At 46.5% G+C, this 23,899-nt stretch overlaps 1 protein-coding gene across 1 annotated transcript in view; it reads left to right on the top strand.

The window, feature by feature from the left end:
* Nucleotides 1-13,344, top strand: part of LOC142558015 (uncharacterized) — a 94,093-nt gene extending 80,749 nt beyond the window's left edge. Inside the window, exons 7-9 of the mRNA XM_075670184.1 lie at nt 2,758-2,914; nt 4,247-4,318; nt 13,181-13,344. Of these exons, the coding sequence (XP_075526299.1) occupies nt 2,758-2,914; nt 4,247-4,318; nt 13,181-13,263 (312 nt within the window). The 3' untranslated portion in view covers nt 13,264-13,344. The remainder of the gene's footprint in view (nt 1-2,757; nt 2,915-4,246; nt 4,319-13,180) is intronic.
* Nucleotides 13,345-23,899: the final 10,555 nt, after the last annotated feature.

Genomic DNA, 23,899 nt, shown 5'->3' with positions numbered 1-23,899 from the left:
GCTCAGCAGCCCAACACCATAGCCACTGAGCAACCACGGCGGGTTGGCTGGATGAAACTCCGCCCGCGGTGCGTGAATCATACTTGAAGTACCTCAATGACCAATTACGACCAAAAAGCGTACAAAAAAGAACACTTCCAAGTTCCTAAAACTTGGTCAAATACTTGTACAGACCTCCTTCCACCTCACTTTCATAAAACAAAAGAAGAACAATAGCGCATAATACATGACAATATTTGTATCTACAAAATAGCGAGTAGTATTAGTACAATAATGTATTTGCATAAGAGCGGAGAGCTCGGTCCAGCTTTGCCGCTGAAGCCTACTATGCTGCACTGGCAAACGAAAGAAGCAAGATGGACGAAGACGACGATTATCACTAGGCTATTGTTGTGTTGATGAATGCCTTCTTTTTCGCATTTTCTCGAGTGTCGTGCCCACGCATATGTTACGACTGAGACGTCTCGGGACTTTCGCTTCTCGGAATTTGCCTTTCCCTAGATACCACACTACCACCTGAAGAGGACGACGCTTTGCTCCATTTGTCCTATAGCCGAGCTGAACAACGCGACAGTGATTAAATACTCCGGGTTAAGCTTGCCCTCCTTTCGGCTTTTGTCGGGCCGCGCCAATATATTCCTATCGGAACTGACAGGTCTGTTACAATCACAGGTTTCAAAAAGATTTCTACGTCTATCGTAGTTTCTGAATTATTAGATCATATCCCCTTTTGACTTCTGCAGTAGTTGTTCTTTACGTATTTACTTCACTAGAAGGCCTGACACGAAGGGTTCCTGGCAAGGGGAGACAATCGTGGGGGTGGTTGGTGGCGAGGGGTTGGCGGTTAGGCAGATGCCGCAGACCAGTGCTTATAGCGCACTTTTTTACAACGAAATTCGTTTTATTTTAAAGTATTCTGCAAATTATACTTAAGTTCTTGCTCTGGAGCAGCGCATATAGGACGTGCCAGCGGCACGTGCTCCTCCCTGCCGCGACGACCATGGCACGGGCAGAGCGCGGAAGACGCACTGCGAAGTGGCAAGCCTTATGCGCCTAATTGACATGCGTGGCCCACTGATAACGAAAAACTAGCGCTTCGCTATTATGGACTCTGTATCGGCCGCTGTGATGACGTTTGGACAGAAGTTTAGGCGGCGGACGCGGCGATCGAGCAAAGCGCAGAGTCCTCCATTGTACCCGCTGACGCTGAAGTGGAAAACCACAAAACAAAACAAGCTTCACACTCAGTGGTGTGTTCTCTCTTATTCCATTCTTTCTAATACGCTGTTTATGTATCTCTTCGCCTCTCCCTGTGATCTTTGCTTTCCCCTTTCCCATTCCCCCGGTGTAGGGTAGCCAACCGGACGTTATTCTGGTTAACCTCCCTGCCTTCTTCTTTTCTCTTTCCTCCTCCTCTTCGCCAGCCTAAACTAACGTAGAATAAAATGCAAGACTCTTTTCAGGAGCGCTCTGACTTGCGCGCGCTTTGCCTCCATAGCTTTCCCTACGTAGTCACAAAAAGTTTTCCGGGAACTCACAAGCATGGTGTCACGCGTGGACAAGTCTACATGAACACACCTCACTCGATGACCGCGGAAACTCGCTATCAAACGCTGAAATGTGGAAACACTGCAGCAGCAGTGACCGAATTCACCTTCGTGCAGCCGCTCACATAAACACGAACTACGACTTCAAAACAAAGTGCAGCACGAACTCTGTAACCGTTACATATAGTTTTCGAGATGGCAGAATGGCCGGGTGTTGACTGTACAATTGCTATTAAGTATAGTGGAGCGTAGCATTTGCGGACGTACCGGACGTTTCTGCAAATGCGCGAGTAAGAGCGGGTACGGGAGGCAAATGTATGAGCTTTTCCTCATTGTAAGTTTAACTCTGCCTAGGCACTACGGAAGAGAAGCTTCTTTCCCGTGTTGTAGGCGTTTGTCCCTATCCGTGCCGGCATTGCGAGGTGGGGTTGAGTGGAGCTCAGTTTTTACATTGTTAGGCGTGAGAAAAGTTTATTATGGCATGACTAACTCAGCACCAGCGCCGCAGGCGCGAGAAAGTCTTTCCGACATACATCTAGCTTTCCAGATTGGCGTACGTCCGACGTACCTCTAGGGCGACTGGTCACTATATGAGGCGTCCGTTCCCACTGCTTCACCTGCTTCATGGCGCTGGCAGCCATCGTTAGAGCGTAAACAAGCACGAGCCCACTCCGCAATGCCGGCAAGCCTAGGGGACAAACGCACACAACATCGGCAAAGAAACTTCTCCTCTATAGGGCCTACATAAACCCAGATATTCAAGGCGCAAATGTTCGCATATTTCTCTCACCCTCGCTACTGGGTGTGTTACAACCACTACGGCGCTTTACGTGCTAAATCCACGACCTGATTATGAGTAAAACACCTACTAAAACGAAGAAAACTGACTAAAACAAAGAAAACGGGGGATCTGTCACACCGAATAGAGAAAGAACGAATAGACAGTGGTCACGCGTCCGTTATTGTACATTTTGCCTGCGGTCGTTTTCATCCAGCTATCATGTTATCGCTTTCGCTCCAGACACGCGTGCTATGTCGAAAGTACTTAAAAGTTTCTTTCGCCAGACGCCCGTTCTACGAATTGAGCCAGCCAGGATTTGCTTTTGTGAAAATTACCAAGTGTCTTTGCATTCCTCAGTCACACCGCAAACCATCCAAACCGGCCTGCAATGCTTCTGTGCTACTTAGAATTCGCATAAGCATGTTTCAGATTGACGTCCTGCCCGAGATCGTTGCCGCCGTTGGTGACAAGATGGAAGTGTACTTGGACAGCGGAGTCCAAATAGGTGCGGACGTGGTCAAGGCACTGGCGCTGGGAGCTAGGGCGGTGTTCGTGGGACGACCTGTGCTCTGGGGACTCGCATACGACGGGAGCCGGATTTGTTCTTTTCGATATCTTACGGGAGCGTTGCACCGATCCTTTGGGGCATGTTCAAGGGTGATTTGTGCCCATAAGTTGTTCACGTCACTTCAGTCAGTTTGTCCGGCAAAAAGTGTTTCTACGAGCACCTGTTCGCAATCGCAAGCGGCATGGTACCGTTTCGCTGCTGTCACATCAATGCTTGTGACGACGATACTTGATTTCGCATTTCCGAGCAATTCTGCATTCGCGTTCTAAACCATCCTTCGCTGCGAATCATCCGTGGCTATGGTGTTGGGCTGCTGAGCACGAGGTCGCGGGATCGAATCCCGGCCACGGCGGCCGCATTTCGATGGGGGCGAAATGCCAAAGCACCCGTGTGCTTAGATTTAGGTGCACGTTAAAGAACCCCAGGTGGTCAAAATTTCCGGAGTCCTCCACTACGGCATGCCTCGTAATCAATAAGTGGTTTTGGCACGTAAAACCCCAAATATTATTATTATTATTCGCTGCCAATAGACAATTTCCAGAACATACAAAAGGGGGCAAAGTGTGTATTGAGCGCCAAGGAGACAGACTCGGAAGAAGCGTTGAGCGGGGCATAAACTTCCTCGATGCGCGGAGAAGCCTGCTTCGGAACGCGAACGCCTAATCACTCACAAAAACGAAATTAAGCAGCGTCGAGGGGCGGGGACTAGTGCAGAGGAACGCGGTGGACATTTCGCGTAGAAACGTGAAGCGGATCAGCGTTGCTATGCATCAGAAAGGCAGCTTGAAATGCCAGTGCTCACATGAGCGGTGAAGCCCGGGATATCATTGGTACGCTACGAAGAAGCAGCATTGTAGGTGTACCGCATGTGTCATTCTTACGGATGCCGAAAAATTTGCTGATAAGCACTTCATTAGAGAGGAGTTCGGGTTGGTTTGCAGTAATAGGCGATGCCTGTGGTGCTGGACTGCTACATGCAACCTTACGTTGCACCGGGCATTTCCAGTGGGAATCGTTTCCAACTTCGTCGTGTGACCTGTGCTTAAAACGTCTGCTTGAGAAGAATAGCAATTTTACAAAACATGGAATGTTGCGTGTCGGAAAAGATTCTCACAGCGCATGGTCTTCGGATAATATTTACGCATCCTATTTATGATTTCCTTCTCCAACCGAACACTGTACTCTCCCCATGAAGCAAAAACGCGCAATGGTCACTAAATATGACAGTACATTATTGGCAACCATACTTGGACGTTTGTCACGTGCTTGCGCCGCTTGCGCTCTACGAAATGCTTGGAAAGTGTGCCTTTTATGGCGGAGTGTTCTTTCCAACTCAATTTTTCTCTACGTAGGGCAAGCAAGGTGTCGAGAGAGTGTTGCACATATTCAGAGAGGAACTTGAGTACACTATGCGACTCCTGGGTGAGCTACTTGGACTTTCTTCTTGTTCTATCGACTATCCACTCCGCGTACCTTGCGTTCTTTAAGTAAAATAAGCCTACACAACCTCGCCCTTCCTTCTCCCCCTTCCCCATAATAAAGGAGTGCATTTGGTTTGCGTAGAACGCCAGGCTCCATATGAGCGTTCCTATTTGGAGAACTTTATTATTTCTTCTTGCTTTCAATAAATGATGTGGGCTTAGGATAACAGGACACAACAAAGAGCGAGCTATGCCAAAAGCTTGATAAGCAATCCCCATCGACGGGTAGGATTTTACGCCATACAGCTGCACGCTGAGCTATATATGAAGCTGTAGCTGAAGGCCCCGTCATGAATTTGACCTCCTCCAATTCCGTTGGCTTATACTGAAATCTTGGCGTTCGACTAGTTTCGCATTCCACGTTCATGAGAATACGGCCGCCAGCTACGAGAAAAGAGCCATAGGGTTGAGCAGCAGAACGCCATAAAGCCGTGTGGGATTTTTTTTTTTTTTTTGTCGTGTCTTTTGTCGGGCGACGGGTAAATGTAGTGATCGCCGTGACGGCGGCACAATCGACGGGTGATGGCTCATCTCAGACAGCAAATTTAAGTGCATGTAGTTAGTTCACCGTTGCCAGGGCTTCGGAAGTGCAGGCTGAGTGCCAGACAGGAGGAGGGTTTCATTTCACCTGCACATTTTTCTTATTCAGAGCATCAAAACTATATTACTATGTTAAAAATGGGCCAGGCCTTCCCCACTAGGATGCTTTGTGTGAGTAGGAGAGAGAGGGCTTGCAGTGGGGGGCACTTGTGGATCACTAGCCCTCGTCTCGTGTTCCCGGAGGGCCGCACCTAACGGCACCGCCCTGTGACACTCGCACTCCCATTGCCACTGAGAACCTTACATCCCGAATGAAAGAAAATAACGTTCCAGGTGAAAGCACTTCTCGCTGTGGTTTGCAAAACAAACACTACCACTAAGTCATACAAACAAACATATTTTTGGCTTTAACCACTGAAGAGACATAGTAAGAACACTCAAAGCGCTATTATCGGCTAGCTAATAGGAAGTTTTAGAATAGGGGCCCAAATAGTTTGGGGCCCCAAAGAGCTTTGCGGGAGTTAACGCTGAGGCACGCAGGAGTGAAGCGTTTTAGAATAGGGCTTTCCTATTGTGGATAGCGTCTTGCGCTGGCAGCGACACTACGGCGTCAAAAAAAGCTATTAGACATAATTAAATAAAATACATCATTTTATGATGGGAATTGTAATTGAGACGCGTGTATTCGCGTTTAATTACAATTTAGAGGGTATTCTGTAAGCATTAAACAATCAGTTACGCTTAGTTTTGCGAAAACCAATTTTACATGCCTTCACCGGCGAAGCTTAGCCGTGTTAGGCCTACGAGCCATAATATCCACAATCAAATTCGGAATCAGCGGCGTCTCATGAATCAATTTTCATAACACACGCTAGTTGAGAGAAAGCGATAACCGCAGTCACTCCTCCTAGCTTGCAAACTTCACGTGCTACGACGAATCGAAGCCACTTTGGTGCTGGGTTAGAGCCGTCGCTTCGATGGGTGCCGCCATGTTCGCTGACGCAAAGCTTTTGGGGCCGCTATTTGGGCTCCTGCTAAATCGGTGCAGTCGCGTTCTCAACTCCAAACCCAGACGCAGTTTGCGTCTCGCGCATGCGAAGTAGCTTCGACGCTATTTCTTTGGGGCCCCTATTCTAAAACTCTCTAATGACCCAAAAAGTAATAAACATTCACCGGCGACTACGATGCTTCTTAATGCGAAATCCGACCGCAGCTTTATACGTGCTTTCGTTTCGCAATATATTGATTGGCGCGGACAATCAGCTTCGTACAGCACGTTGAAAACGCAGCGAAGTCTACCGAGATTGCCTCTCAAATCAGTAGATCCCTTGAGGCAGCGGGTGGGTGACGCATGGGCGCGATTCAGGCAGCCGCCGCTGACAGACTTCCGCTTATGCAGCGTTTTGCTTCTATATGCAGTACTGATGGCGTCATCGGTGAATAGACGACGTGCGCTACTCTGGCACCGCCTCGCAGCCATCGTCGCCGTGGAGCACGTCTAACGCGGCACTAAGATTTTTTTCTCAAGCTTTTCTCCATACCTTCCTTCTCTGCTTTCCGTCTCATGGTTCTATTGTGTATCCCCCTCCTCAACTTTCCTCCTCGCACTCTTTTTTTCGTCCTCCATCTCCCGCTTCGCTTTCCCTATTTCATTCATTGCTGTGCTTGCTCGGTCGGTTACATAGGACGCCGACGCTTCCCGCAGGAACGGGCGCCTAAGACCTGCGATCCAAAAGTATGCAGTTATCATGCTCTAAGTGAAGCTTTCGCGCCCAATCAGCCGCCACAGCCGAGTGAGGGCTGGTTCATCATGCCACTACCCGTGTGCGTGACCTCTCCACTTCACTGCCGCGATCTGATGACGCCATCTTTCCTACCAACCAATCCTAGTCTCAACGCTCCCTCACCTTATGACGTCACTGCTTGCGCCAGCCAATGGGTACGCTTATTGCCTTTATGCCCTTCTTCCTCCTATCGCAACGGCACCTCTGTACCTAGTCACCCCAAAGATGTTGGTAGCATAATTACCTGGGAATGAAGAATGAATAGACAACACGAAGCGCGATGTGTAACGATCAGTCTACTGTGAAACCGCCACCGCAACCAAACACGGTCCTACAAACTTCAGAACCACGAAAAAAGCTTCCCTTTAAATGTGCGTTGTTCTTTCTGGCTGCCCATGTAATTTCCCTGTGTTTTACCTCTCCAGATTATTGCGACGTCTGGACGAAGGGCCGGTGTCCTTGCAGGCGCTAGTCAAAGAACACCCCTATTGCTCGTCGACCTACGAGAATGTGAAGGCGGTTTAGCGTTTTAAAGGGACACTAAAGGTTACCAGAAAGTCAAGTTAAAGTGGCAGAGCAATGTTCTAGAACGTCTAAGGCGTCAATAGAATCGCGAACAGAGCTTTCGTAACCGATAAATTGAGGTAAATGCATGACACGATTTGAGACCCCCCAACGACATTCCGGTACTAGCTCGATGACGAAAGCACTCCTCATAATTTGTGTTAGTAATACTCAACTACTCGTATTAAAAATATCATTCCATTCGATTATAACACGGAAGAAGATGCTACTTGTCTACGCCTATTCGATTCTAAGAAAAAATAACATTTTTGACGTTACCCTTCAGTAGTATGGCTGATCGAAAGGTTTCGTTTTCGCTCGACTCTGCGCCGCGCACGCTTTGGAGTTTCATTAGTTTCGTTATCGCGTCGTGCTGTGCGGGTTCTGCTGGCTCGCGAAACTTTCATTTGGAACAAGCAGCGAGAATTCCATGTCCATGTGATGTCGTGGGAAGCCCTCGTTGCTTTCCCGCTCCGGAGAGCCGGTGTCGAGGCCGCCGTCGTAGTACGCAACGACGCCGGCAGCGCGAGCCCTCAGCAGCAGGTCGCGCTCGTCAGTGCTCAAATAGCTGAAGTTGAGCCCAGCATCGCGAGCCAATCTGTCGTTGTCAGGGTTCATTGCGACGAGCGTCGAAGTTTGCGTCATAGAATGAAGTACCAGCTTATGGTCGCGCGTTTCTCCTTCCGCTAGCCACCATACTCCCGCTTTCGCTCTGCTGTCGGCTCTGTCTTGGCTCTGTTTCTGGCCGCGCGTTTGCGTTTTGTGCAGAAAAGCCGTAGCGCCGTCTGCGGACGCCGTTCTACTCACCGATGGCTCAACGTCACTATGAGACCATGATGTCAGTACTCCTCGATCGGAGGGCGGGCGATTTGAACTAGGCTAGAGGTACGCGGACGCTTCAGAACGCGTTTTCTCTTAAAATAAGTCTCTCCTTGGCACGAAACAAGCATTTCGAGGTTTCTGGGATGGTATTTCAACAGTCCACGTTGACTTACTAGTAACCTTTAGTGTCCCTTTAAAGCAAAAGCTTTACTAGCCTATACTCGCGGGCAGCTTTTTTTGGCTATGAAGCGAAGGCTACGAAAACTAAGCGCGCCTCTTTCACCGCTGCTGGAAGCAGTCCCGCAGTTTTGCTCGCGTTTTCTTACGCGGAACATAGGAAACAATATTTCTTCTTTGCAGCACCTAATTTGAAACAATACGTAACATTCACCAGTCAAATATTGGTATTTTTCGCATTTTTAGTTTGCTCTTTCGAGTTTTCTAACACCCGAGACCGTCGCACGTTTTGCACATTCATCAAACGCAATATGACGCCCGTGTCTTCTGGTGAGTGTCCGTAGTTTGCTGTCCCGCCAATCAACTCCCCTGAGATGCTGTTGACTAACTTTAGCAACTAATGAGTGTTCAAGCACACAAAAAAAGAAGCTTTTGCAGCGTCTGCGCGGAAACCAAGCGAGCCCAACTTGAAATCACAACCATCGGCACGTACAAACGAGTGAGCGAGCCTGACTGCTGCGCCGGCTCTACCGACGGCAGCGTCGACCGCGCCTCGCCATATGGCTGTTTCGGAGCTTCGACGCAAGCTGCAATGCTGGCTGTTCAGAACTTCGTACATATCGTACGTGAATAAATTGAAGGCTTATCAAGGTTAAGCCCAGTGAATGCGAAGCATCCACTGGGCTTAACCTTAGCGTATTCTTAGCATTTGGAGGCATCTTGACCGCATACACGCCCGGCGCAAAGACGCTGGCGCGGTTGCGGGCACAGAGACTGACGCGACGGCGGGCGCGCGCCGCTTAATCCCTGGCGTGACGTCACATATCACGTGATGCAGCGATGGTGGCGCCGCCGCCGCGTCGCGCGCGACGGCGCGAACCGAAGGGTGGAGGTCTCCGCCGGGCCTCGTCCGACGGCGCGATATGAGGCCCCATCTTAAAGCCCCTTGATAATTTGAAAGTAGCGACACTCTCCTCCTCACGGCGCTTTCCTCCTCGATTCTCCTCGCCCGCCGGCTGCGCACGGCACGCTATTCCTCCTGGGCTCCCGCGGACGGGCCGCAGGATTCTATGGAGGCGTGTTCTTTTGGGCCAGTTGCGCGCCCCACTGGGGTTCAAAATTTTGAGAAATGCGAATAACAGCATCGATAATGCTGAAGGCAACGTTTATGAGGAGGTTGGTTTTTTCTTAAAGCCGTATGAACGGCGTATACCGATGTAAAGGGAGCTTTGGGGCGAGTTCTATGCTCCAGACAATTTTTCTGCCACGTGATCAGATGCTTTACTTCGTGCGTCTGATCTAGTATTGCTTGTGACACATCCCTTTTTGCGTGGTTTTTTAAGCGAAAGCTTTAGACCTCTGTTTCAAGGTCCCGTTGTGAGCTACAGAAAATATCACGTGACCGAAGAAAGGTGGGAACCGAACCAAAGCATGTGCAGCCGCGCATAGGAGATGATTAATTATTAGCAAAGTAATGATGATAAGTGATTGGATTAAGATGAATTCGGGTGTATTAAGGAGCGTTAAGGTAGATTAAAGTTGACGAAAGTGGATTAAGGTGCACAAAGGAGGACAAGGTTGGATTAAGGTCGATGAAGGTGGATTAGGGCGGATGAAGGTGCATTGAGGTGCATTAAGGACGTTTATAGTGGATTAGGGTGGATTAAAGTGCATGAAGGAGGATGAGAGTGGATTAAGAAGAATTAAGGTGCATTAAGGATTATGGTGGGCTAAAGTGAATTAAAGTGAATGAAGGAGGATAAGGGTGGATTAAGGAGGATTAGGGTGGACTAACGTAAATGAATGTGGATTAAGGTGAATTAAGGACGAATATAGTGGATTAGGGTGTATTAAAGTGAATGATGAAGCAGTAGGGTTGATGAAGGGGGATTAAAGTGCACTAAGGTCGATGAAGGTTGATTAGGGTGCATTAGGGAGAACTCTCGTGGATTATGGTGGAATAAAGTGAATGAAGGAGGATTAAGGTAGATTAATGTGGATTCGGTGGATTAATGTGCATTAGGAGGATTGTGGTAGTCTAATCGGTCTTAATACTCAATGAACCCTAATTCACCTTAGTCCACCCTAATCCACCTTAATGCTCCTTCATCCACCTTAATCTAGCTTAGTACTCCCAATCCACCTTAATACAACCTAATCAACGTACATCGCCCCTAATGCACCTTAGCCTACCATATACGGTCTTAATTATAATTCTCCTTTATCAATCCGCATCCATCATAATCCGCCTTAATCCTCCATCCACCTTAATCCTTATTCATACACCTTAATCCTTATTCATACACCTTAATCCAACGTTATCCTGCCTAATAGTCCCAATCTACCTGAATACACCCTAATCCACCTTAATCTACACTAATCGAACCTAATCGGTCTTAATCCCCCTTTATTTTCACCTAATTCATCTTAATCCACATTAATGGACCTTATTCTTCCTTTATCCACCATAATCCTCCCTAATCCTAGTTCATGCACCCTATTCCACCCTAATCAGTCCTAATACCCTTTCATTAACCCTTCACCGTAATCCACCATAATCAGCCTTAATCCTCCTCCACGCACCTAAATCTTTATTCATGCATCTTAATCCTTCTTAACGCACTCTAATCCACCTTAATCTTCTTTAATACACTCTAATCACATTAATCCTCCCTAATCCACCTTATTTCAATCACTAATGATTCATTAGTGAGAATGATATCATTCTCTTATACAGGGGTGGACTTGATTTGGGTCACCTCTGGCCTTCCTTGGGTCACGTGATACTTCCAGTTTACAACGCGACCTTGAAATATAGAGATCTAAAGGCTTTCGGCTTAAAACTAAAAAAAAAACACAATGTTGACTAGCTAACGTTTATCACCTGCAATGTACGGGTATATTTGCCACTAATTTTTTCAGGGCGCAAAGCAGAATCTATAATGCTGCACTTCCGACTGAATAACAACAGTTAGCAACGTGCCAGGGTAATATTAAGCATACTGAGGACAACCGCAACAAAAGCGCTGGTGAGCAGGCCGGAAGAACGAAAAAAAAATGCAGCATTACGGGATGCTGTGCTACGAGCTCTAAGAAAGACGCCTCAGCTCGCAAACAACGCTGTTCTTTGTCGGAATAAAGTTCTTTCGGCCAATGTCACGCAGCCACTGCTTCCTGCGCAAGCGGTCACGCTTTCCTTGTGGTATCATAAAAACGGCATAGCCATCTTGAGGCTTCTTGCTGCAGCCATATGCGCAACAGCCCGGCATAGCGCTAGCACAGAGAGCAGGAAACACGGCGTACAACGTTCGCTACGCCGAGCTAAAGCGCCGAGCCAGCAGTGCTCAGGAGGAAAATGGCGCGAACGAAAAAGCAAAACACAAGCAAAACCCAAGATAGGCGCGTTTCCAAGGGCAACGGCAGGGAGACCAATCGGCGTGCAGAAAAAAAGGGGGCAAAACTGGTTACCGCGGGGGGAACGCACAAGGGGCGAGGAGGAGGCGAGGAGGTCGCGCGGCGGCGGCAGAGTTCAAAGAGTGTCGTTACTTTCAAATTATCAAGGGACTTTACCCCATCTGCAGCCGGTGCGACGTCATCACGTGACGTCATGTCACGTGACCCCACTTCAGGGTCAATGCTGGCCACCGCCGGGCGTCGCGCGAAGGCCCGAAACCTACGTTAATATGCTTCGCATAAAACACTGTTTGACGCCGAGTTACTGTATCTCCCTTGACTAGAGAAGTGCGAGGTTGACCAAACCGAAACCGGTGCAAAGCGTGCCCGGACAACATTGCGTACGAATACAGTGATGTGCAGAAGCAATGCTCCCGTTGTTTTGGCTTCATAGCCAAACGAAGTTCTCCGCGAGGATAGTCGAGCCGAGTTTCGCCATCGCCAGCACTTTGACCTTTATTGGACCACAGCTGCGGTGTAGCCTTGGCAACGCATCAAGTGATTTCCAGCGCAAGCTCCGCCGTCGCCGCCGCCGCCGCCGGTGCCTTGCCGCATGCGCTCTCTGTAGCTGGGCCACCGCCTGACAACGTGACTCGGCGCGCGCCTGGCTAGGAGGAGCGACGCTTTGCCGCTTTCGTCTAGTCAGTGCGAGCTTGCGCATGGATGATCGCGAGGCCAGGCCGTCTTCTCTGAGCGTTGCGAAGGAGCGGGAGCCTTTGAGCCGTCTTCGCCAAGCGGCGTTTTCTCACACCGCAGATTTCACCACGCGTACTGCTTCACTGGAGAGGGTCCGGAACACAATAGGCGTTGCTACGTCGAGTTGATTGTAGCGGCCGCTTTCGCGCCCTGTCCGTTTGTGCTTGGACGCTGCGCAGGTTCGAGGCGTCTTTTTGCATGTCTGGCACTTGCGCTTTCCCTGTGGGACAACAGTCGTCGCACCGTAGAGCGATGCGTGTCTACTCAGCCTAATCGCAGTCATGTCTACCGACTGACCTAGGCACAGCCGTCATACTTGGTTTAACGATGATCGTATACCTAAGTATAATAATTACAGCTAAATATAATGTTAACCAAGTCAAACCAAGACTAAGCCAGGCTTAAACCAAGTTTTCGCTTTGCATATACAGGGTTAGCTGAGCTAAGCCGCAGCCAATTTTTTTAGGTCGACTGACCTGTGTGAACGCCTTGCACCTATTGCTGCCATGGTTAAATTACTGCCACTTTCCCCCCCCTCTCCCACCATTTTATTGCCGCATTCCCGTCGCCCAGCATGGGTAGCTAAACAGACGCTTTCGTGCATAACATCTGTGCCTTCTCTATTCATGTCCGCCGCCTCCTACTGCTAGGTGTCACGCCAAGGTATATAAGGATTAACTGTAGTGATGCGTTGTTCTATAATTAGTTTAACTATGCTTTCTTCATTAAAAACAGAATATGAGCTTTCTTTTTTACTTGTGTTCTAGGTTGTCCGGGCATTAGCGACCTGTGCGAAAAATTTCTCATCAGCGAGAACACCTCTTCCCGACCATTTCGATCTACCCTATAAACGATACAGACATGGTTGCAGTGCCTCTTCAGTGTATGGTGATTATGAGCTGCAAATTTGGGAGTCACCGGAAAGAGATAACCCGGACGTGTTGCTTTGATTGTTAGTGGATGTTAATAGTTGCCCTGACGAACAACTATGGTATTTTCTTCGCACAATCTTTCCATGCCTGACTCCCTGTGCACTTGTGTTTAGCAATGTACACAAAAACAGAAACTTGCAGAGATTTCGTACTTGGCAACATTTGTAATCGACGATAAACCTGAACCTATGGTTCAAGAGTATGTGTACTCGAGCTGGTTGCATAGACAACGCTAGTGTTAAACCCTCGTTTGTTTTAATACGAGCGCGATAGGAATAATGAAATCGCACGAAAGCTGTTTCTTAAGCAATGGATGCTTGACGTTGGTTCGGTGGCTAAAACATCTTTACTGCGGCAACGAATTCAAATCTCACTTAACGTAGGTATTCTTGATGTGTACATTCCAGGGATACTAATGTATGTGAACTTGTGAAGTTTGTTTTCTTGCACAAAAATGGAAATAAGAATAAGGGCATACACACAATTTCACATTTATGAAACTTGCTTTTCTTGCTTTTAATCTAAATGTGCTGCCAATTGTTTCACTCATAGCGAATGGCATGTTCGCCAGCGGACAATATTCGAATGGTGCAGTGTCTATGAGCCAATACGAAAATCACAATCAAGGCTGTGCCTAAATATGATCAACCACCACCATCTCTGGCACCCAACAGCAGGGTCATTTACTGATATTCTAAAAAGCTACCAAAGGACTCTGATAACATAGATCGCGTGTAAGTACTCCATGATCACGCCATACCGATAGCAGAGATGGTGTTCCAGCCTTAGAAAGTGTTCCACTAACTGTAAGTTGCATAGCATGCAATAATGGCTCACATCATCATATTCAAGAGGCGCGGCCATCAGCGCCACTAAAGGTAAGTGGTCGGGTAAGTGCGCTTTGGGATTTAGGATGTTATCTTGTTCAGGCCAAATAGTCCCAGTAATATTTAAGCATGTGAAGCAACTGCATGGTCGACAGAAGAAACTGCGCCTGTAACAAGACAGGGAGCCCCAAATAGTTCCTTTTTTAGGTGCGTTAGCGGTATATAAAACGTTTCTTTGCCGAATGATCTTCTCGATAACGTATGCTGCTCCACATCAGCATTACTCTGGCTTTCAACAAGAATGAGGACCTCTCACATGGCATATTTCGATAGGCAACGCATCAAGCACGCCAACCAAATGGACATCGCTGAAGTGTTCTCAGTTTTGTTTTGTGTATCCCAGGTAGCACAAAAGAGATACGTAACGTTTTCGTAGCGTTTATCCAAGACGATAAAAACGGGTTAAAGAAGACACGAATGAGAGAACTTCGGCGGGAAAACGTCGGATATCTCTGCTAATGTCCGGCTTAATTACTTTCTTGAGACGATCTAGAACAGGTCTGCAAGACGTATTCGAAAAGCTGGTCTAGAAATAGGATTGGGAAAGACACAAGTAATCCCTTTGCCAAAACTATTCGTAACCAATTTCTAAACGTTTTTAGGACGTTATCAAAAAGCTGGTCTAGAAGCGGTCTTGAAAGGTTTACGATCATCTGAAGCTAATTTTCGCCGGTGACGGGCGCGATGAGACATCGTTGTTCAAAACACGCGTTTAGTTTCGCCTCACGCGACTGGCCTATGCCGCGCAGACGTCGTCAGCCGCACCCGTTGGCACGGCCTAGGCCAATCGCGTGAGGTGAAACTGATCGGGCGTTTCGAACAACGATCTCCAATCGCGCCCCAGATGAGTAGAAGCGTCGGTGTTGACTGTAAGAGCCATGGCGCAGTGCCAAGCACTGTTCCCCACGTGGCCGGCGCATCGTCTACCAAGTCGCACAAAAATGAGCCTGTTAGGAATAATAAATCCTTAATACCGCCTTTAGTAAGCTACGATGCTTACAACCACAATGGGAATGACATCCTGCAAAGAACAAATGGCCACGTCTTGGCAGGTGGTCAGACCAAGCCCTTCATGCCAAGAGTGCATGAAATGAGAACATTGTGACAAAGCAAGAACACTTTATTAAAATGTAATGCTTATGCAAGGTTCGAACAAACTGTGTGAGAAATGCAAATAGAAATAAAAGTACATCAACAATGACAAAAGTCGCAGAAAGGATTCGTAATGAACTCGAAAGTGAACATTCACTAGCACATAAACAAAATTCCAAGTACACATACAAAAATGAACAGAAAAACCTGGAGTGTACTAAAGTGTCTAATTTATCATAGTAAAGTGCGCGTGCTATTAGATGGACTAGAGTTATGAAGAAGTGACATCGGAGTGAATGAAAGAATTAGACTGAAAAATGCAAGAGTATGAATTGGATGGTAACTGCCTCCAAGCAATGTTACCAATCATCTAGAAGCTTGAAAAGAGCACAAAAAGAAATACCACCGCATACCATCATAAAACAATCCTGTGACAGAAATAAAAAAAAATGGGAACAATGCGAAATTGGAAATATTGCCTTTAGGATATATCAAAGAAGGTAATGGCGAGAAAAAATAACCATACAACAAAAAAGCAATAAAGTGAAATTAGTACAGAATACTTAAACGGGGGATTCAGTGTAACAAGTGAACACTACTGTAGTACAGCGAACGATGAGACAGTAATGCTGCATCTTGCCACTCCAGAACGTGAGAAATGAATATGCAAGCCTCATATTAGAAACTTACATAAACATGGAAATAAACTGGAATGCACTGGAAGCTGCATTTGTGTAAGAAAGGAAGCAATGGTCATAATAAATAGTAAGTGTTTTATCTAAAAAGCCCTTTACAAGAGGCAAAGTTGTACCTCTCTGGCAAAAATAAAGTTGCAACGAATAATTTGCGAACCAGCAAATACATTAATTAGCACACTGACATGTCACGCTTTGCGCACATCTTCAGTCTCCTAAAGTAAAAAAAAGCACTCTGAATGAGAAAAACGTTTAACACATGTAGCCCAGAGCAAATTCTTTGCCAGTTCACTCACACTTTCACATCCAAAAACATTTGCCACAAAGTCCAGGCACAGTTCCACTGATGTTTACCAATTCACCCCCACTTTCACGTCCAAAAATATTTGGCACACAGTCCAGGCAGAGCTTCATAGATAAACAGCTTGAGAGCACCCTACTGATTATTGTGCAGTCCCGCTGCTGGAAATAGAACTGCCGCACATGCTGGTAGTGGTTTCAATCTAGACACACTTGCTGCCCTGGACAGGTATGTTCAGATATCTGCACTGGTGCTCTATTTTGTCGAAGTAGACACATTGATGCACTGCGCTGGTAATTGAAATGTTTTGAATGCAGCAGTATTGGCTTCACCAGAAAGACTTGCCCACATACCACCACTGGCATATATATCCACTTGCTCTTCACTCAGTAGCATTGAACTTAAAGTGTTCCCTATGTGGGAGTCATGTGTAAAACCGGTGTCACACGACCACTCTCGATCGCGATCAAGCCCGATCCGGATCGAAATTATCGATGCGACTGGCTCACTCTCGTAGCTTGCGCAGAGGAGCCCTCACGACCGAGAAATTCGGTTTGTAACGGACTGGATAGGGGCTAAAAGAGCCCCGTGTGAAACCGGTATCAAATAATGCACAGACGTACGCTAGGAAAATGTGTTGCGCAAGGACAAAGAACTGCGACATGCCCTGTTGTGCGAAGCGCGCGAACAGAACACATGTATATATATACTAAAAAAAACTGCGAGAGCGCTTCGCGAACTCCATGCGCACACATGGCACCCGCACGAACTCGGCAGGCCGCCGTAAAGCGCGAAGGGCGCACAGCGTACATTCCGACACATGTCCCAAACTGCAAACAATCGTACTACCTAAAGCATACAAGTTATTTTATACCAAGGGCATACTCGACTCACGTATGCAGTATGCACAAGCGAGTTATGCAGCGTACATGCTGTATCCATTCGCCAAATAGTAAAATTGATAACAAGCACAAAGCTACAAGGGACTCAATACATTACTACCATTTGAGGCGTCAAATAAAATCGAATTTGGCCGTTTCATATATTGGACACAATATATGGACACATGTGGTACACGGTAATACCATGAAATACCCATCACGTGGGTAAAGGGGGCGAAAACACAATCGAGAACCTGAAGCGCAAACGATAAAAGCACGGTATGGTGCACGCAAAATTCTGTCAGTGCGCTGTAGCGCGAGGGAAGAAAATAGGGTGAGCACTTGACCTCACCTTTTGGGATACCGCACTAGTAGTGAATCATTAAAAAAAAGCCTGTTTGAACCAGTTCCCTTGTCTGCAACACTCTTGCTAAACGGGAGACTAAAATACCACGATGATGGCTCTATTGCGGAGATCGGCAAGGTGCGCACAGACAGAAGTTTTGCCGCCTTTCTTCGCATTCTGCAAAATGCTTTCTTGTTAGGATCACGCATAGCGGCCGACCCCGACGCTAGGGACACACAGGCACGATTTCGTCCCTCTAACTTTCGTCCTTATACTGCCCTTAACGCCTTAATTACAGCGTCAGTGAAAAGGCGCCTCACATAACATGACAATGAACTTGAAGAGCTGATTAGTGCTCTCCACTCCGCGCCCTCCAATTGAAAACACTTCTGATTTCCAAATTAAACTACACAAACAGATCGCACAACCCAAACTAATCACAGAACGTCGTTTTCTTGACGGCAAAACCCTGCAACACTTACATGACAAAGGGCAGCGGCAGCACATTCAGAACAGCCGCTATCATACCACAGCGCAATGCAAGTGCGATAACGTTATTATGCCCGGCTCAAACAGATCGCACAACCCAAACTAATCACAGAATGTCGTTTTCTTGACAGCAAAGCACTGCAACACTTACATGACAAAGGGCAGCGGCAGCACATTCAGAACAGTCGCAAACAGACCATAGTGCCATGCGAGTGCGATAACGTAACTATGGCCGGCTTCACGAATAACATGGCCGCCTTATCACATAACAATTGAAAACACTACTGATTTCCAAATTAAAACCACACAAATGTATCGCACAACCCAAACTGATCACAGTATATCGTTTTCTTGACAGCAAAACACTGCAACACTTACATAGCAAAGGGCAGCGGCAGCACGTTCAGAACAGCCGCAAACACACCACAGCGCAATGCGAGTGCGGTGACGTGACGACACCATGACGACGCGACTATGCCCCGGCTCGCCCGGCAGCTGCCCGGCATCACGAATCACGTGGCCACCTTGGTCACATGATTTGACGACGGTATCGCCACCTTGCGCAAGGTTGGATCGCGTTGATGGGTTGCTGAATATTGTAGAAGCCGCTAAAGAGGCTGACGCGCCGTGGCGTGGCGGTGGCGTTTTGAGTCGTTTGCAAAACGTATTCACCCCTCGTTTTTAAGCTGTCTGGCTTCCAACGTTATCAAAACGTATTCACCCCTCATTTTTAAGCTGTCTGGCTTCCAACGTTATCAAAACGTATTCACCCCTCGTTTTTAAGCTATCTTGTTTGGAACGTCTTTGATGCGTCGATTTTGGTCAAAAATCCGTTTCAGACGTTCAATCCCTTAATACGACGTTTTCAAGACTTTATGTGCTACCTGGGATGTGCGACCCTTTCTACTAAGCGAACCACACGCTCCTGATGCTGAGCTGCCTTATACCTGTTAAAGAGGTTGTTGAAAAGCCTGAATGTACATGATGAGAAAGCAATGATGTTGTGCACAGTAGCCGACGGCGAAACATGACTTCATGTATTACGAGCTTGCGATTGTATGTACTACATGCTTACAAGTGCTAAACAAGAAGTTGAAAATCGTTCTGGAATATAGGCGCCACAGAAGTTGTTGAAAAGGAGCGAGAACTTGTTGCTGCGAAACATTTTTGTCTCCATAAAAATTTCAACGCATCCCGTCATGTATAGGTTTAATTACTTATGAGGCAATGCTAATGATATTCTCCGAGAAGTGCATTGCTGTACTAGTTAACATTTTTGAGAGGGAGGGGGACTAAGGCCCAGTACTCTGGCACAAGACTCAGGTGACCATTGTATCCTTTGTCCGTTCTTGTGTATCTTTCCACCCGGCAGCAGCCCAACCTTTGATTTGTCAATATATAGTGCTCCACAGACACAGAGCTAAAACAAAGTCTGTACAATGGTTAGCAATGCGGCAAGGAATGAAAGATTACGTGTGATCTGCAGATTTAAATAGTACATGTGAGTACATATCAAATTCGCCAGTATGCATGTTTTCTTCTGGAACAATTTTACATTTAGCACAGAGGCTTAGCCACTGCGGCCTCCTGACTGCAAATTTCTGTGCTCTCTTTCATAGTGCTCATGGGGGCATCATTCATTTGGCTAGCCGAATAGTGAAGAGACAGTGGCGCACGCCTATCTTGTAGTTTTACGTAGATAACCTTGTGCATTTTTCAGAAAACTGAACGTAAGGAACTATTCACTGTTTTGTTATGAAATTTAAAAACATGCAATGAATGTTTTCTCACTTTTTGTACAGCCTTGTCTACCACCATATGAGCCTTCGTTTCATTTTGTTGTGAAGGTTAAGCAGCGACTAATTAAGCAAGACAAACAGAAAACAACTACATCAATTTTTTCACACCACCAGAGGTCACTGAACTCACTGCTAAGCTAAGTCACGGGATAATACCGGTTTGCTTTCAAATAAAATACAGGTACTGGCCAGCTGTTTGTGTTATGCTACGCGTTTTTCATTTTCCTAGAAAATGGCTGTGCATCATCTAGCCAGGTTGTTACTGCGTAAATACATACATGAGATACAGCCCGTGTCCAATAAACTCAAATCACCTGAGTAGAGCTTACAACAGTTCACGTAGCATGTCCATCCAGTGCGATCTTATTTTTTATACGTAGAGCAATCAAAATAGAACACGCATGTATGATGCTGACAGTATCAAACAGTCTCAAGTCAATCACCTTTGTTTGCTGCCATGGCTGAGAGGGGGAGCATGCTCGTCAAGCCGCTGCTTAATTTAATGCACTTTGGTAATATTTTGTGCATTGCTTAAATCCTAAATTAAGTACGTCTAAGTAACAAGGTGGCAATTGACTGGCCGCCCAGGCCTGCATGAAAGAATGTAATTATTTAATTTTATTTGACATTACTTCTCTCATTAGCAATTTAAATTGCTTGCTTTTAATTAAATATTCTGTTCGAAAACATCTCGTTCATATATTCATGAGGTCACTGCTATATGTAGATGTTACTTTTATGCGAATCATAATGAATTGTACACTCGTTGCTTAACTTTCATTTTCTTGCTGCATAAAGTTAACCACCCATGCACAACTTTCTCCACACGGTGAGAACTTCATTCATCTCTGAACACATCAATCAAGGATATATTTTGTTTGGGAATTTACCACCAGCAAGTATTACATTTCTAATATGGATGTTTGATGCCTCACTTCAGTTTGGTGGCTTTATACACATAAAAAAACGAAAAGGCATTTCATGCATCCAAGTGCGCTTAAAATTGGCACAATTAAGAAAAATAAAGAAAACAACACGAAAAAGCAAATGCAAGCATATTAGAAAGCTGTACTCGGAGCCTCACGCGCGCTAAGTGGTAAAGAGGGTTGACTTGGCGACATATGCAGCTGTATTCCGCAATAGTGTGTGTGTGTTCCATATTTTTGGAAGCTGTCACTATCACGACCGAAACTGCTCCATCGCGCCTAAAACGCGGATTTCGGACGAATTATTTCGGGCGATACTATCACTTTCACGTGACATAGGCGCAGCAGGTTGCATGATTCGAGAGGTTTTGCTGAACCGGCCAAGGCAGGGCGCACTGAAAGTATTCGTTCGAAAATGCGTCCCATGTTGCGACATGATGCGATTGGAATACATTTCTTTAATGTGGCGCAGATAAGATGACTGTGCAGTGTTTCAAACAAGTATGGCAGTACCAATGCAACACATGCAGCTGCAGAACAGAATGTGACAGCCTAGAGTCTCATTTTTACCGTGACCTGTGCAAAAATATGCCAGCATCGTCTGCTGCAGCGCCTCCTCTACGTTAAGGAGGCGATATCTGCTGTCAAAGATAGTTGCCAACCTTGAACACCTTCCGGACGGTTGCCAGCTATGAACAGACGGCTTCGTCCAATAAGGATACATGTGCGATCCAATCGCGCGGATTGAGCGTGCACCAAATGTATTGGCACGATCCACCTTTTGGGCGTGCGTCCCTGTCCGCACGCGGGCGGAAGACGGCGGAAGGGACGGGCGGATTTACCATGTTTCGACCTTTATAACGCAGTTCTTAGGCGACCGTTCTTGCGACCAGCGTCGGCCCGCCTCGGCGTCGTACTTCAGTGTAACCGAGCGAACGAGCACAGCGAAAGATAAAAGCAAAAGCGGATTACAGCAGGGTATGAACGACGGTGAGAAGGAAAGCGGAGAGAATGGTGCAACAAAACGAGGAGGCCGAAAGCGGAGGACGGTATTGCGACAGCGCCCAAAAAACGTGTAGTTCGGCGACAATGGCTAGGAGAAGAGCGCGAGAGTAGCGCGCGTCTTCTGGGAGGTCTGCCGGCAGCGGCTGCAGGGAATCGCGGCCCCCCGTTACCCACGCGCTGCCTCTCGCGATCTCCAGATTGGCGAGGCAGCCGCACCTCACGTCGCTCCATTTGCAACGTGCCGCACGAGGCATACCGTCCGCGCCAGCCAATATATCGCGAAATGAAAACACGTATATAGCTGCGCCCAAATTTTGCCTACGGGAGTATCGTAATCGTCGATGATTTCTTCTGATTGTATCTTTTAGAATGTGAAATCATCCGAGCTGTCACTCTAGGCTCCGTTAGCTTCCTTGGCGCCCTTGGGTTAAGGGATAGCAGGTGGAAAATAAATTTGTAAGCAGTAGAGATTGTAGGTTTTATTGCAGAAAAGTAGGCACACCAGAGACAACGAAAGCGTACAAAAACCAGTACTACCAGTACGAGTACTGTAGAAGTACTAGTACTACTAGTGCTAGTACTAGTACAGGTAGTACTCGTAAAACCAGTACTACCAATAGTGGTGCAGGAAGTTTGATGTAAGGAATTTTTCTCAGTACTAAACAAAAAAGAATGGACAATACATGAGGCAAAATAAGCAATAAAAACACGATGACGCAACCGACCACCCCGTTTTGAAGGGGCGCTCATTGCATGCATCAATCCATCCACATGTCTGCGTCCGTCAATAAACGTTTTATACAGTGGCATTCACTCGATATCATGTGGAGTCCGCCTCCCGTCCAGTTTCGTGGGCGCGACACTATGGAATCGCAGCGTATTCCGATGTGCTCAAACGAACGCTAGCTCCAGCCTATCAAAGTCACTAAGACTGACGCCCACTCACTTCGCTTCGCTGAAACTCGCTCCGACTCGCTCAGACCTCAGGTGCTCTCACACTCAGTTACACGTTGACTAAGTCAGAGTTGGGCGACCTATGTTTGTGAGTCGCTTTTGCCAATCTTTGTTTTTCGATCACACAATTCAGGATTACCACGTTGCAGATGATTCATTTACAAATGCCTGTAATTTCGCTTTAATGTTGAACACTGCACAGCACAGTGCCTACGCTGGCTTTATTTCTGGCCACGTTATTTTTCGCAACGTTCTTCACATTGAGGCCAAAGACGAACAATTGCAAGTTCGCGCTCTTCTAGAGTATATGCATAACATCAGGTGCTTTTCCTGAAAAAATGAAAATCGCAAAAGTAATCGTGTTATATAAGAAAGGTGACAAGCTTGATTTAAGAAATTACCGTTCCATATCTATTCTCCCGCAGTTTTCTAAAGGTCTTGAAAAAATCATTCTTAACGAATTAACATCTTTCAGCAATAAACATAAACTAATAACAGACGCTCAATACGGTTTTCAACAAGGTAAATCTACAGAACTAGCACATGTAGCACAGAAAGAATATATACTGCAGAACCTCGAAAATAAGTTACTTGTAATTGGTGTATTCATAGATTTCACAAAAACGTTCGAGTGCATAAATCACGACCTCCTAATACTTAAGCTTAAAAGATGTCGCATCAGGAGCCTTCCTCTTCAGTTACTGACATGCTACCTTAGAAATCGACAGCAATGTGTGGCTATAAACACTAGCATATCATCTACACGAAAAACACAAACAGGTGTCCCTCAGGGAAGTATCCTTAGCCCATTTTTGTTTAACATCTACATAAACGTAAAATTCATAAACTACGCAGATGATACGAGTGTTTTTTTATCAAACAACTCTTATACAGGCCTCATTGGTGCAGCGAACAACCTATTAACCCATCTCTCAAAATCGAGCCAGGATAACTTTATAAAAGTAAACTCGAATAAAACACAAGCAGTCATCTTTAAAACAAGAGGTACATGTACTCCATTGACCCGAAACATATTTTACAACTCTGAGAAAATAGAGGTTGTTGACACGGTAAAAGTACTTGGCGTATATTTTACCGACACATTGCAATGGAACCCTCACGTGGATTTTGTACTCCAGAAACTGAGCCGCGTAACAGGTATACTACACCGAAATCGCT

This window comes from Dermacentor variabilis, chromosome 9 (assembly GCF_050947875.1).
Source record: "Dermacentor variabilis isolate Ectoservices chromosome 9, ASM5094787v1, whole genome shotgun sequence".
Lineage (NCBI taxonomy): Eukaryota > Metazoa > Arthropoda > Arachnida > Ixodida > Ixodidae > Dermacentor > Dermacentor variabilis.
Note: the sequence above shows the minus strand (reverse complement) of the source record. Positions and strands in the feature narration are given on the sequence as shown.